The sequence below is a fragment of the Nothobranchius furzeri genome, chromosome 4, assembly GCF_043380555.1.
Source record: "Nothobranchius furzeri strain GRZ-AD chromosome 4, NfurGRZ-RIMD1, whole genome shotgun sequence".
Classification (NCBI taxonomy): Eukaryota; Metazoa; Chordata; class Actinopteri; order Cyprinodontiformes; family Nothobranchiidae; genus Nothobranchius; species Nothobranchius furzeri.
This window is the reverse complement of record NC_091744.1, coordinates 6,992,146-7,008,775: the sequence shown is the minus strand read 5'-3', so window position 1 is coordinate 7,008,775 and position 16,630 is coordinate 6,992,146. Positions and strand designations below refer to the sequence as shown.

General features: G+C 42.4%; 1 protein-coding gene across 3 annotated transcripts in view; it reads left to right on the top strand.

Moving 5' to 3' along the window:
* The window catches only part of rptor (regulatory associated protein of MTOR, complex 1), a 253,616-nt gene that overhangs the window by 124,160 nt on the left and 112,826 nt on the right, over positions 1–16,630 (top strand). For all 3 annotated transcript variants that reach the window (XM_070550035.1, XM_070550033.1, XM_070550034.1), the window contains exon 8: positions 280–339. In XM_070550035.1, the coding sequence (XP_070406136.1) occupies positions 280–339 (60 nt within the window). The remainder of the gene's footprint in view (positions 1–279; positions 340–16,630) is intronic.

Genomic DNA, 16,630 nt, shown 5'->3' with positions numbered 1-16,630 from the left:
ACCCGGCCTGCTGTGACTTACAGCTGGGCGACCTGTCAGAACTAACCAGGGACGGTAAACAAAAACGCTCCTGGCAGACATTTCTGATATACGTCGGTTTCCCACCTCCTGTCGCCGCCGCTCTGACGTTAACTCAACCAAAATACTCCTCTCAGTGGTTGTAATCTCTGCAGCTCTCATTTTTCCTTTAAGTGTTAAATTTATTGGTCGTCTCTTCTAAGAATTTCTTCTGTGGAGACCTCGTGGCGGCTTAACATGTATGTTTTCTTCCCTTTCCAGGTTCTGTATGCAAAAGAGTGCCAAGCTGGTGCCAGGAGTGACGCTGGACCTCATTGAGAAGTGAGTTTCCCTCCAGAAATGAGCTCTCATGTCGCTGGAATTTTGAACATGTTCAAAAAAACTGTAGCAGAAAAATAGTTGATGGTGTCTGGAACCCGTCTTATTTTGATTTGCACGCATCAGAAAGTGCAAAAAATTGCAAGACAACTTTGGAAAGCGGTTTGTGACCACGTACAAGCAAACTAAGACAGAAGTAGGCGATATGATGAAGCATTTGAACTAAGGGTGTTTGATAGCTACTTTTAAACTGCTAACTAGGGATGGGTACCTTTGACATTTGAATCGATCCGGTACTAATTCCCGGTACCTAGGAATCGATACCGGTACTTAACGGTACCAATTTTCAATACTTTTGAATGTTTAATATTTTTAATTCTCTTTTATAATTAAATATATATTTTCCTCAATACATAACCATATTTGATAAATATCACCATAAATAACATACAGCTGTTTGTATTTTAACAGCGTCCTTGTAGTTTTATAAGCTGATAATTAAACTGAAGCAAACATCTTTACTGTGAACTAAATTTACTGTGTATCTTCATTCCCTTTGCTGTCCTTTTTCATTAGATTTTTCCTACTGGGAAGTTAGAATTTCCGAGGAGAAAGTGAACGCACCATTAGCTGATAACAACGGTGGCAATGGAAGCTAACATATCAAGCTAACGTTATCTTAAACAGTTTATTTAACTGCTGGAGCAGATTAAAACGATGATGCCTCACACTTAAGATCGTTGTCGCTGGTTTCATCTTCACCCAGTCACGTTAGTTAGTAAAGTGAAGCCAAACTTTAGAGCGCGTTCATGTTCTTCTAGTCGGAATTTCGGAGTTCCGAGGAGAAAGCGAACGCACCATTAGCGAAACGGAAGCTAACATATCAAGCTAACGTTATCTTAAACATTTTACCTATCGGAGCAGATTAAGATGATGATGTCTCACTTAGATCGTTGTCGCTGGTTTCATCATCACCCAGTTACCCATCACATTTAGTGAAGTGGACCCAAGCTTTAGCGTTCGTTCTTTCTACCATGCTGCTCTGTTTACAACTGGCTCGCATGGAACGATGACATAACGCTCTTGCGCATGCGCAGCTTTCTAGGCAAGTTCTCGTTGTGAAGGACGGGTACCGAAACGAGGCACCGTTTCAAACGACGTGAATCGGTGCTCAGTCGGTACTATGGAATTCGGTCGGTACCTTAAAAAGTACCGAATTTGGTACCCATCCCTACTGCTAACAAACTAGTGATTAATGCAGGAAAAACTAAATGCATGGTAGTTGGCTCCAAACATACTTTACAGACGATGCCAAAGTTACATTTAACTCTGAATAATAATGTAATGGAACAACTAGAAGAAGTAAAATCACTGGGAGTAATAGTTGTAAGTTATCATGGACAAGCCAGATTAATTATGTTTGACACAAAATGTTTTTTTTTCCCAGATAATCATACTTACAATACACGACAGATAAATAGCAACCACACCCTGGGGCTACATGGTGGCGCAGTTGTTAGCACTGTTGCCTCGCCGCACGAAGGTCGCAGGTTCGGAACTCGGCTGCGGCCTTTCTGCGTGGAGTTGCGTGTTCTCCCCATGCATGCGTGGGTTTACTCCGGTTTCCCCCACAGATGCCCTAGGTTATAAATTGTAAGTCGCTTTGGATAAAAGCGTCTGCCAAGTAAATAAACATAAACATAGTGCATCAATTGATGTCACATGGCCAAACAAATACCACATGCCCTTCCCCTTCCTGAAACAAACAACAAGATGAAAATGAACTTTTTTTGGTAATACCAGCTCAGTTTTACTTATCTAACTGATATGACATGTTAAAAATAACTGAAATGATCTCATATTGATGTAGATCTCCTTATATATTGCATCTCTATTAACAAATTAATAATAGTGATGGAATTGTAAACAAGATTCCACTAAAGAAATTTAAACATATCACTCATACCAACTTCATGACTAAACTGAAGCAAGGAATTTGATGTGATCATCACTGTTTGTTTGCAATTACATGTTAAGATGTAAAGCCTATTGCAGAAGTGTTTTACGCATCAATTCAGTCTGATTCCAGCTAAATGTTTGCATTGTTTCTCCTACTAGTGGCTAACTGTGATATGTAGGCTTCAAAGAAATCATTATCCAGTTTCCAGCCCTCTCAGTGTTGTTTTTCAGCCAGCAGATATAATTCTCTGCCCTTTTTCCCCCCTCACCGCCAAAGCAGCAGCCGTTTGGCAGATTTAGAGCTTCACATTTGCTAAAATAACCTGCGGGTTCTGAGCGGCGGAGCGTGGAATGTGTCTCGCTCTCAGGCACCAACCCTCAGATTGATATCAACTCTCAATACGGGTGTCATATCCAAAGTTTTAGTAGTTTCATTGAAGCGTGTACGTAGACCCCCCCTCCACCCCACACTTTGCTTGTGGGGGAGGATAAAATGACACTCATAAACTAAGTTAGTTGACTAGATTTTTGAAAGAGTGAGTTACTTTGCAGAGGAAAACAAGCCATCTTGGTGGAGAGCGCCTGGAGGAGGTGAAGTTGCAGAGTGTCTCTGCAGTCTCTTAATGATGTGTTATTTTGTCACACTGTGTTTGCTAAAGGTGAATAATAGTTTGTTTCCTCACGCTCAGACTGTGGCATCTGTCTGCCACCGACTACCAGGGACAGTTTGAGAGAGTATGAACACACACACACACACACGCACGCACGCACACACACGCACACACACGCACACACACACACACACGCACGCACACACACGCACACACACGCATGCACAAAAACAACCATTTAAATAAACATCCAATGAAATTTGCTATTTTATAACTGTATTTATTTTAGTGGAGCTGATCCTTGTAATAATGTGGGTCAAACCAGTTATTTGTGCTAAAAACGTAAAAATGTGAGTCAATGTAATACATGTGACAGCCCCATCTAGTGGACAACCTTTGTTTCTGCGCATACCTGTAGTTACCGTCCATTTATCATTATCGAGGTGAAATCCTCAATATATCGTGATATTGATTTTAGGCCATATCGCCCAGCCCCACAGGGTATCCGCGGGTCCTTAAAAAGTCTTAAATTTGGCTCCCTTAAACCTGCAGATACCCTGGCCCCAAGACAGACATACCTGTTTATTCAAACCCTCACAGAATGTGTAGGTCAAACGTGTGTTTTTGAAATATAACATTAACGTTTAATTCATTGTCACTGTTCTTAGAAAAGATTAAAGCAAGTAGAGACACGTCGATTCTACTCTAGATGCTGATGCATTACTTTCATAGAAATTATAGAAATAATCAATAGAAAATAATCTCAAATCTGGGATTGTGGTCCTAATCCCATTTTGTATTGGTCAGTATAGAATCCTTACGCGACGCGGAATGGCAGCGGAATGTTTAACTCGCGAGCTTCAATGCAGTCCATTTCTCACCGGGAGTGTCTCGGCCGCAGAACGGCTTCCTCGCTTTGCTCTTCGCAGGACTCGCTAGATCACAAGATCCCTCGAGACTTCAAAGGTCACGGTTTGTTAATGCAATCCACCATTATACCCAAAAAAAGAAATCATGTTTGATATCGCTGTTTGATGTCTTAAAAGATGTTGTTCCTGTCCACTGCCAGGATTAAAGCCATGAAAAACACACTGCAGCACCTCTGGAACAATGCTGTGAGTAAATAAGCCGTTGGGTCACACGTAGGCTTCACGTAGGCTAGAAAATTACTGGCAGTTTTACACTGAAACCATGTGTGATTTCCTGTCTAGCCCAATGTTAACTGTGGAAATTGACATTTCCCAGAAGTGGCTTGTGGCTAAAATAGAACCAGATTCTACCTTTAGCAGGACGCACCTGAAAATTGCCGTGTTGTGGCTGGTTTGAAGCACTCCACAGACTATAATGGATTCTATTCAAAGCAGCAAAGTTCCGCTGCCATTCCGCACCGCTGACGCTTTCGGTGTGAAACGAGGGTTATGGTGACAGGCCGCCATGCTGTGACAGGACGCCAACTTCTTTCGTCACAAGATGGAAGCGGGCTCTAGGAGACCCAGCTACCAATGAAAACTAATTTTACTGCTTGATTTCAGACAAAAACCTTTACTTCAGTGTTGTGCATCCACTGTTGTTATTGGTGACATTTAAGCATGCAAGTATGGTGGGACATGCCCAGCTATCAGCCATGAAAACCAGCCCCAAAAACTGGAGGCACATCTCAGCCATGACCATGACTTCTACATAGCAGCAATAGAAAACCCCATAATGGTTATTGCTAATGTGTTCCCCGGCCACCAGTTAGTTGAAGCAGATCAAAACGCTGCATAAAGTAGCTGTTTTTAGCTGATTTTCTAAACACTGTCTGGAACATTGTTTCTAACCATCATAAGCTCCTTTAATATCAGTAGCTGGTGTTTATGGATCTTGTTTTTAAACCCAGATTGGCAGCAGAGGTTAAGAAATACCGATCAGAGTTCAGTGAAGAGTGTTCACAAACAGTGGCTGGTTTTAAAACAGTGTTTATAAATTATTGTTCATATTTGACATGTTTTAATAACTAAACAAACTCTGTGATCTGTGTGTTTGAACTGTCTCCCTACACTGTGATCCTCCCTGGAACTCAAGAGTATTTATTAGAATTAACTTTAGTTACGCTAATGCTACTTCAAAATTAACAAACTCATTTAACCGACTTCACTGAGAAATCATTACAACACTGTTTAAAAAACCTTAACAACAACTTCCTCTGTATTTGCTGGATTCCACCGACACGTTCTTTAACTTGTGACTCGTGTCTTTGAATTAGGGATGCAACGATCCCCCTTTTTTCCAAACCGATACGATACCGATACTTGGATCTGACTACTCACCGATTCCGATACGATACTTCTACCACACAAAAAAAATGCAATGATTTGGAATACAGATTTTATTTTCTTCTCTGCTTACAACAGAAAAGACTGTGAGGTAGATAAAAAGCAAAATATATGAATAAAAATCATCACAAAACTAAAATATTAGGTGAACAGAAATGACAAGTTACAGTGAAGACATTTTCAAGCAACTGCATTGGTATCGGTTCCTGGTATCGGTCAACTTTTACCGATACCGATTCGGTGCATCCCTACTTTGAATTATTAATGGGATTATTAATAAGTTAAACATATATTTTCACAGTTTTTCTCATCTAAGTGCATTTTTTAAATGGGCTTTTTCTTTGAAGTTTTGATATGTATGATTTTTTTTTCTTTTCATCATTTTTCAAACATCACCACTCTCCACTTGATGAGTATTGAACAGGAAATGCTGGAGAACCGTACAGCTGCAGCAGAACGACTCCCAACAGCAGGTCGGGAAGTCTCTAAAGGAACAATGAACACCTTTGAACTAGAGAAAAATGCTTTCATTTCTTTTCTTCTCAACCGCGCTGACGTCATTTGGTGGGTTTGACAACATTGAAGCTGTTGATTCCTCTTTTTTCCACCACTTTTCCCATCGGACTCATTCTGTGGACTGCAGGAACAATAACGTTTGCCCTGGCTGCTTGTGAGGAGAGTTTTAGCACCCACAAACATCACATTAGCTCACATCAAGGCTGTATTGTTTTATTTATTTTTAATTTGTTTTGCCGCGTTGAATGATGTATGAGCTGCAGGAAAATAATGATAAAATCAAAGCTGTTTGAATCAAATCAAAAGGAAAAACCTGAAGGATTTTTAGTGAAAGGCAAAGATTAATTTTCGATTCCAAGCCTACAAAGTTCAAATCCAGGCTGCAGGTCAAACCAGTTCATCACAAGCTGTTCCACTGAGGTTTTAGTGCTACAGAACATGAAACTCAGAAAGGTCTAAACAGATTTATTCATGCAAGGAAAAGAAATAAACGTAACACGTCTTTTTTTGTTGTTTTTTTCTAAACTTTATACAACCAACATTTATATCTACCAACAGAGTTTAGACAGAAATGATTCTAATATTATTCTAATAATTTAAGAAGCCTTTTGCAGAGATGCCTGAGGTTGGCTAAGTGTGCGTTCTGTGTGTCGTTCTAGAGACCAAATGTTGAGTCAGCTGATGTCCGCAGTTGTTAAATAATGGATCGACTCTGAGCTCATAAAAGAGAAATGGCACCAAACTTGTCTCACCTCTTGGCTCAGTGGATCCGGGGAAGCATTATAACTAACGCTGAGTCTCAGACAGGAAACATACACTTACTTTTATTTGACCTGATAATAACTTAAATTATGTAAAAAATGCACCTGTGATGATCCCTCTAACTCAGAAATTCTCCTAACCTTTTAACTATTTAAGGTTTCAGGAATGATTTCAGGTTCCTGAGTATCGCAAGCTTTGCTCTCATTAGAGTTAAATGCACATATAAATATCATATCTGGGTGTAGACCAGTGGTTCCCAAACATTTTTCCTTAACCCTCCCACTGTCCTCACGGGTGACCCCACCAGGAAAGTTGACCATTGAGCAGGGTTGATGGTTTATCCTTTTAGGTCCACGTGGCAGGGGTGAGGTGGTGCTCACTAATCACCCCTACCACCACTTTACTCTCACATTGTACTCTCATCACTAGTTGTGTCACTTCCTGGATGTAGTTTCATTGGTCGATCTCAGAAGGGAGTCGTAGGTTTTCGAGCAGACTGCTGGAGGCTGACTTTGGTCGTGAGAGTGCTCGATTAGCTGTCAGTGAGCCAGTCACACTAGACGGCCACAGAGATGCAAATCACCCTCATGTAAACTGATTTTTGTTTTTCCCACAATGTGGGATTTGTGTAGGACAGTTGAAAAATGCAGTGCGGCCCGAGCGAAAGAGAGTCACTTCTAAAGCACAGAGAACAAAGTTCATGGCAGCGGCAACAGTAAATGCAAACATGAAGAGTAAATCCGGCTGAGTGGGGAAATGTGGCCAGTATGACCTGTCTAAGCCTGTAGAAGCATAACTAAAGGGATGAGTCAGGATGGCACAATCTAACCCATAACAAGCTGATTTATCAAAAGGAAATTCTCAAGCCTGGTCTTAAAAGGACACAGGGTGTCTGCTTCATGGATGGAAACTGAAAGCTGGTTCTACAAGACCGGAGCCTGAGAAAAACAGGTAAACAGTCTGTGAGCCAAGTGCTCTGCTGGGAACATCTGGAACAAGAAGATCTGTTAGAAAGAAAAGGAGCCAGATCTTTCAGGACGTTAGAAGTTAAAAGAAAACGAGCTGATGAAGTGATGCCAAAACGTAAGAAATCTGATCTTTCATATTAACTCTCTCCAGAACTCTGGCAGCAGCATTCTGGATCAGCTGGAGACCTCTTTGAAAACATCCCGATAAAAGAGAACTGAAAAAATCAAGTCTGGACTTAAATACATGAATGGAAGGCAGTCCTAGTAACATGCTTTATGTGAGAGTTAAAGGACAGATCCTGGTCCAGAGTTTTTTCTTCAGGAGGTCCAAAAACCTGATGAAATAGTTGATCATAGCAAGAATTTTAACATTATTTATAATGTTTATTAAACCTCATTAGCTTTATTTAAACTCAGTCAGGACAGATTTTAATGTTCAGCCTTCTTAATGATAGATTAGAATTCCATGATCACATTTTCTTTTTGTTGTCCTTTTAAAACACGTGTGCCTAAGCGTGAGTAACAAGCGGGTGCTACACTCATCAGCCAATCATTGTGTTTGTATCCTAACCTTTAAAGGATTGAAACGGCATCAAATGCGCGGCGTTTGTAATGTTACAGTCGTTCTTTCTAAAACGAATCCCCTATAACGGCAGCTTTGAATAGTTGCATGTTGATGATTTGTTCATTGATTTGATCATTCCTCTGTCTCTCCTCCATCTGTGCATCCTCCTGTCTCTGCTTCCCACATTCATCCAACTCGCATTCTGGTTGAATCCGGTCACAATCGCCTTTTACATAAAAGAGTCACGAAGCACAGAATATGCGGACTTCACCTGCTAACCACAGGCTCCCTCTCCCTGCTTCCTCCACTATCCCATAAACGTACTCATCTCTCTTTCTTTGGTCTCAAAGGAGCATTGAAGCATGTAGGTTGAGCTAAATCTGTAGCCTTCTACCTCGGCTGTTTCCACCCTGTGCTGGCATTCACCTGCTTTTGTTCACTTCCAGACAAGTTCCAGATATCCAACCTTATGTTTGGAGGAATCGGATCACTATCAAAACCTTCTAAATTTAGAACAAAGCAGGAAATATCGCATTGATCCAGTAATGAAACACTTAATGTCCTTGTTTCTTAGTGACGCTGCAGAAAAAGCAGCAGATTTCCTCAGCAAGCCCAAAACATGCCTCTTTATGTTTGACTAGAGCGGCAGCTTTTTCCATTTTATATTTCGACTGTAACCGTAATCTGTTAACGTGAGACATCTGGTGTCCGGATATATTTATAAACCTGGTATCAGGTGTTACAGTGACTTTAAAATCCCGACCCACCAGTATCAGTCAAATTAGAGGCACAGCTCAGACCACTGGACATCAGTGATGAGAATGTTGTTTACTACAAATCCAGCAAGTTATCCTGTGACTTTTATATAAAAGTTCTGTAAGTAGAAGCGAGGCACATCATTTGTCATGAGGATTCTGTTTTCCTCACAAGCCATTTAAAGAAAAGCAGACATAAATTAAATCTAAATAAAGACTTTAATATACTTTCTGGTGTTAACTTTCCCTCTCTGTGGCTGCTGGAACTGAATGATCTCGTTCAAAATATTAAAACCTGATTCAAAACAACTTTTTTTGTGTTTTTGAAATGCATACTTCTGAAAAATCTTTGTATCAGTCATTAGTGAATATTTTATTTCCCAACAATTGCTAATTGTGGGTATAGCATCCAGAAATGGTCGGTTTGCCATCTACATATTGACCTCTTCAGTATCCAGTCAGCTGCAGACCTAAGTCTGCATTTGGTGCCTTTAATCTGCCTCTGTGCGCCTTTAATTTTCCAAGCTGCAAGAAAGATTCTACAGTGCTGTGTTGATACTTACCCCGGGTTTCCACGGGAGCCGTCAGCAGCACGTTACCACAGCAGTACGTCAAGCTGCTGCTTGGCCCTTCCCATGAGACGCGAAGCAGCAGGGGAGCAGCTGTCACCGACAGAGCGCGTGACTTCGTCAGTAAACACAACAACAAGCAGGAGAAAATTACAACATGGTTTGTGTTTTATGTTCTGTCCGTTTTATAATCGCCAATACGGACCTGAAAAACAAAGGAGACTGCTAGCTAGGTGATAACTTCTCACGGGGCCGCACAGTTAGTAACCTTTCTTAAAAGTAAAGCAACCGGAAGGCAGTACTAGGGTTGTCACGGTATGAAAATTTAACCTCACGGTTATTGTGACCAAAATTATCACGGTTTTCGGTATTATCGCGGTATTTTTTAAACGGTGTTGCATATGTTCAGAAAGCATTGATAGTCCTGTTCTACACAAACTGAAATAGTTCTGAAAAGGTTTAACAGTGTTTATTAAACCTAAAATAACACAAAGCCTTAGCAAAAGTGCAACTTTTCACAAGTAAAGGAACAAACTGCTTATTTTTCTGGAACATGTTACAGTAGTCAGTGCAGGTTTAAATTATACAAATCCAAACATTCAAAACATAAACAATATGTAAACAAATCAAAGAAACACCACTTGTTTTCTCATATACTTGTTTTCTTCATTATCAAAATGAAAATCTAAAACTCCAGTCCACACTTGACTTGAGCACTGTACAAGTCAACCTTAAAAAATATGTATTTAAAATAAATATCCACTTTAAACAAATTACTAAAATAACTACTACACTATGTAATCAAATCCAAATGTTCAAGTATAAATGGCATTGAATAAGTAAACAAATCCATGACAAGGAACTAATTGTATATTTCTCTTCATCATCAACAAATAAGATGCTTCATCCAGCAACAGGGTGTCCGTGACACGGTTTAAATGCTGCCAGAGGACGCTGCGGCTGCAGTATATAGTGACTCGTTGCATTCTCCCTCAACCAAAAGTCCTCGCGTCATGCATTTAAGCTAAAATGCTAATGTTAACTTACCTTGCACCGGCTGTGGAGACGTGGGTGATCGTCACGCAGATGTGCCATGAGATTTGAAGTGTTGCTGCCTTCTGCAGACACTTGTTTCCTGCACGTTCTGCAAACGGGATAGCCGTCTTCTATTAACTGTCCCTCAGCATTTTTCAGAAATCCCAAATATGCCCATACTTCCGATTTAGTCTTCTTTGAGGGCTGATGGATGTCCTGGGCGCTGCCGTCGCCTCCTTCGGCCATTATTTCAGCTTCAAAGTTTTGGTGCCGTTGCAAATTAAAAAGTGCGTGTGCGCGCAGCGGGAACTTCAGCTGAAGCGACGGTGGCTGGTAAGGGTCATCGCGCCGAAACCGCGGCCACGGTAAACCCACCGAGATAATATAGTTTTTTAAAAACTGGACGGTTATTTTTATTGTCAACTTTTTTACCGGGGTTTACCGCTATACCGGTTACCGTGACAACCCTAGGCAGTACGTTCTTTATTCTGAAAATCTCGGGAGCTTCTCTCCATTTCCGCGTCCGATTTCCTGTCTTTCCTTCCCCCAAAATGTCTAACTTGACCCGTTTCAGAGGCGTCGCGCGTGGAAAATAGAACCGGCGCGTAAAGGCCGCGACATGCTGCTCCTGAGACGCGGCCGACTCGCGCTGCTGACGGCTCCAGTGGAAAAGGTTCTGTTGACCACAGCGGTTCCTATCAGCAGCTATGACGTGCTGCTGCAGTAACGTGCTGCTGACGGCTCCTGTGGAAAGCCGGGGTTAGATTGTCTACATCATGTTACTTCCTCAAGGACGCTCTGCCGAGCTGCGTGTTATCTATTCCTTGCTTCACGGAACAAAAGAGAAACTTTTATAATTAAATCATAATGAAATGAACAATGTGAGTTAATTGATCATGGACAAGGTGTTAAATGAAATGTTTGGATTCATCTGTGCTTAAATTAATAAGGTTGATTAATCTGTGCTTAGATTAATAAGGATGAAATGAAATATATGAACCATATATTTAATCAGCGTACGTAACTTGACGAGCTCACACACTCATACACATGACAAGATAATAAAGTTAAAGTAATCTCATGACACATTGTCTTCTTATCCACAAATCAGAGCATATTTTGTATCTGAAAAATGCGACTGGCCACACAATCATAATATGAGAATTATTAAAACAGAACTCACTTCCTGAGTGATTCAGTTCAAGCCCCACCTGGTAATTTGCCAAAAGATGGTCTCAAAGACACACCAAAACCAAAAGTTTACCAGTTTAACTTAACTTATCCCAAACACGCACAAACGTCCTAAAGTTGTTTTCTTCACAAGAAAACAACAAGCTGGTTTAAACCACAAAAGTCCACAAGTTAACCACCAAGGGGAGAGAACCACACGTTGCTGCTGCAACCACCAAACATTTCTCTCCCCTTATGAGCTCCAGCTGGCCGCTTTTGAAGAGCCAGCTGATGAGGCGCAAAGTCCCAGCTGGCGTGACTGCTGCTCCGGCGCTGACCATGGTCCTGAAAGTACGGACAGCTTCCCAAAGAGTAGCTGTCCATGGTGCTGCACTGCGGCTGCACTGCTGCTGTGCCGTTGGTCATTAAACCGGATCTTCAGCACACTGGGGCTCCAAAACGGCGGCGGCCGTAACATCCCCACCCTTAAGAGAAAAGGGGGGGGGGGGGTAACCTCCTTTTACACCACCAGGGCGTCCCGCTAACTGCCTATGGGGTAGCTTCTCTAACTCAACCCTTGCTCTTCATGCGGGTTAAGGCGGGCAGATTAAGCACATGTTTGACGAGGGATGACGAGGGGTGGCCCATTGGCAAGCCCGTCCCCCATCATCCTGGGGTGCTCCCGAGATGTCTGCAGGACACAAACAACACTAGCCTCATGCCGCAACCCTAAAAGAAAAACAACAAACGGCAACACCCTAAAGAGGGTGAAGCCCTTTTGCCTACAAGGGGCCCTGGAAGGAGGAGTTAAAACTAAATGTATGTATCTGTGATATGTATCCATGATTGGACGTTACAGGTTACCATAACTTCTGGGACAACCCATCAGCGATGATGTTGGTAGTTCCTTCAACCGAGGACTACAACTAGAGGGGAAGTCTTCTCCAACTTCACCTGCTTTCTGTGGTACCATAGGTTGATCAGCAGCACCTGATACTACAACACAAGTTGTTAACGGTTTAGACAGAGGGGAACCATCCTCATAGCGCTTCAACATGTTCACATGACACACCCTGCTTGTCTGTCTTCTGGCAGGTGTGTGTAGCACATAATTTGTGTCTCCAAGCTTACTCAGGATCTCAAAAGTCCCCTCAAATTTGGTGCTGAGAGCAGAATTGGACAAAGGAGTTAGAACCAGTACCTTATCTCCAACTGCAAAGTTACGTCTGGTTGCTGTCTTATCATACTGGACCTTCATTTTCAGTTTAGCTTTGTCCAAATGAGTTTTAGCAATAGCGTTTGCTTCCTTTAATCCTTTCTGGAAAAGGTGGACATACTCCTGTACTTTTCTGTTAGGTGGATCAGAACAAAGAAATCTGTCTTTTAGAGCTTTCAGGGGACCACGAGGAGTGTGCCCAAACACAAGCTGGGCAGGACTAAAACCAAGGGAATCCTGCACAGCGTCACGAGCAGCAAACAACACGAAGGGCAATCCTTCTTCCCAAGTTTTGTTTTTATTTAAGCAGTACTTGGTCAGCATGGCCTTTAAAGTTTGGTGCCATCTTTCCAAAGCACCCTGACTCTGAGGATGATACGCGGATGACATGACATGTGTGATTCCTAAGGTTTTTGTTACCTGTTTGAACAGTTTTGATTTAAAGTTTGTCCCTTGGTCGGTCTGTATTACCTCTGGTAACCCAAAGATGGAGAAGAAATGGGTTAGAGCTCTGATTATAGACCTTGTGGTAATGGAGTTCAGCGGTATGGCCTCCGGAAACCATGTAGCTGAACACATAAGGGTTAACAAAAATCTCTTTCCTGTTCTAGAAGGAGGTAAAGGTCCCACACAATCTAGGATTACATGGTCAAAAGGCGTACTCACTACAGGAATGGGCTGTAACGGGGCAGGAGGAATGGGCTGGTTTGGCTTTCCTGTCATCTGACAGACATGGCAACGCCGACAGAAGAGAAACACCTCTTTCTTCATCCCTGGCCAAAAGAAATGCTGCAACAACAGTTTCTAAGTTTCGTTGACACCTAAATGGCCAGACCAGTCACTCTCATGTGCCAAGGAGACCACATGTTCTCTGTAAGAGGATGGAACAATTATTTGTTTCACCAACCCCCATTTCGAGCCCTCAGCTGCGGGCTGAGGCCAACAACGCACCAGCACATCATTATCTAATAAATAATGTGTTGTGGTTTTATCAGTTTTATCTGAAGTGGTCACCTGTTCAAAGTAGGGTTTCAGAGTAACATCACTCTTCTGAGCTGCAGAAATGGTTTCTGCCATAAGTGGAAAAGGTTCTCCTTGCTGAGGATCAGCATCAGCCTTTTCTCTCTGCTCTGCTGCGTCTGATGAGGGAACAAACCCAAGTCCATCATGGGTTGTCTGTTCGGAGTCATCACCGAGGAGTCTCATCAGCACCGAGTCACTTAACTGGATGTCTGTATTTTTCTGTGTTTGCGAACGGGTGACAGCACAAGCTGGGTAAAAATGTGAATCAGAAGCACAATTTACATGTTCGGCTTGAGGTTGAGAAACTACTTCCAAAAGAGGTAGCACTTTACCTCCAGCAACATCATTCCCCAACAAAACATCAACCCCATTTACTGGTAAATGGTCACAAATGCCAACATGAAAGCAGCCGTTAACAAGCTGACATTCTAGGTGAACGCGGTGCACCTGGACAGGCAGGGATTTCATTTCTATTCCCTGTAACAAAACAGCGTACCCGCGTGAACTACTGGCTGAAAATGGGAGTGCACTGCTCAGTATTAACGTTTGAGACGCACCTGTCTCTCAAAATGCGAACGCTTTGCTTGTCCGCATCACCGGGAGTCAACGAGATCTCCCCCGAACGAATAAAAGGTGCAAAACAAGCATCAGGCTCTCTGGCGGCGCACAAGGGTTTAACCACTGGCGACTTTTTAAGGAACGCAACTTCCTTAGGAGCTGCAGAGGGCTTCCCGTTCTTTTTCTGCAACATAAAACAATCCTTAAGAACGTGTCCCGTTCTGTGACAGTAATAACAGGCACGAGTTTCAGGATTACCGTTTTGAGGGCTTCTTTTTACAGGTTTCTTTACCAAAACGGGCTGAATGTCTCTTCTGTCATCTCTCCTCACCATCTCTCTGTGCGTGAGCGAGAATTCGTCCGCTAACAGGGACGCAGCTGTTAAGGTGCTGACTTTCTGCTCATTTAAGTATGTTACCAGTCTCTCAGGCAGCTTACGTTTAAAATCCTCTAAAAGGATGAGTTCTCTGAGGTCACTTAAGGTTTTAACTTTTGTCGACGAACACCATTTATCAAACAACATGCTTATCTCATGTGCAAATTCCACATGTCTTTGTCCAGCACTTTTCTTGGCTTGTCTGAATTTTTGTCGATAAGCTTCTGGGATTAACTCATACGCTTGAAGTATAACAGCTTTCACTCGGTCATAGTCCAAACTATCTGTGACAGGGAGCGCAGTCAGAACTTCTAAAGCTCTGCCGCTCAGCTTGCACTGGAGCAGCAGAGACCACACCCCGCGCTGCCACTGCAACGTCTCCGCAATTCTTTCAAAAGCTACAAAATAGCTGTCAACCTCGGTCACTCTAAAAGTAGGCATTAAGGAAATGCACTTACTGATTTCAAAGGCCGGGGTTGTGGCGGGTTGCGGAGCTTTGGTGGGCGTGATGTCAAGTCCAGGGTTGTGAAGCTGGGCTTCCAGTTCCAGTTTCCTTATTCTCACAGCCGTTTCAGCTTCGATCTCCATCCTCTGAACCTCCAGTTCCATCTGGAGTCTTTTAGCCTGGGCTCTTTCCACTCGTTCCATGTCCAGGTGTGCCAGTCGCACCTGTAATCGTGCGTCTCGATATCCTTCCGTCGGCGAACCTGGGGAAGTTGGAGCAGACTTTCGTAATGTTATAGAAGATTTTCTCGTCTCCGTCGTCTCACCCTCACGGTCCTCCACAGCAGCAGGGACATCAGGATCGTCGCACACAGCAGGATCTGCAGGAGATCCTTCTGGTTCAGCCTTTGTTCCAGGCTCATTCTCAGTCTGTAAAATCCCCATGTCCTCTAAATGCTCCACAACGAGCAGTTTCAAGTCTCTTTTCAGAACAGGGTTTGGGATGTCAAGAGCAAGGTTGACAGCTATCTGCAGTAGGTCAGCCTTGCGGCAACGCTCCAGCACCTCACGGGATGGAGCCTCCATAAATGTCCCCACACAAAACTGAGCCATGTTTAAGAGCACAAGAACAAAAAGGACACAACACAAAACAGCGTGGGTTTTGTGTCTTCCAAAACCAACACAGAGCTACTAATTTTTTTAAACAAGTCCAAACGTTTGACACAGGCTTAACTGATCTAAAACAGGCTATAAACATGTAGTAAAACCATTATAATCCCGGACGAGCCCCCATTTATGTTACACCCCTCGGTGGGCTCAGCTAGGAAGGGGAGGGGAATAAACATAAAATGGACCCGTTTAACAAAAAGTGACCCTTATTGGAGAGAAAAAGGCTTGACCAAGCAAAACCAAACTCAAAGTTTCCTTGTATTTTCAAAGGTTTTATAGAATAAAGAAGAACCAAAAGAAGGGCCAAAAACCCTTACCTAGAAATTACAACGCAAAGTGTATATAATTAACTAAAAAGGTCCAAAGGACCAACCACTATCAATCCTAAAAGAAAACCTCCTCTATTTAAAAGGGAATGAAACTCAAGAAGGGGGGAAAAATCCCACCAAGTAGTTAAACAAAAGGTTTGTCTGAAAGACAAACTAACCAAAAACACTGAAGTAACCAAAAGTGTCCAAACCACTAAAAATAGCTCAGGAACTCAGAGACTTCAAAAGGGGAGAAATCCCCACCTGGTAATTTGCCAAAAGATGGTCTCAAAGACACACCAAAACCAAAAGTTTACCAGTTTAACTTAACTTATCCCAAACAAGCACAAAAAGTCCTAAAGTTGTTTTTTTCACAAGAAAACAACAAGCTGGTTTAAACCACAAAAGTCCACAAGTTAACCACCAAGGGGAGAGAACCACACGTTGCTGCTGCAACCACCAAACATTTCTCTCC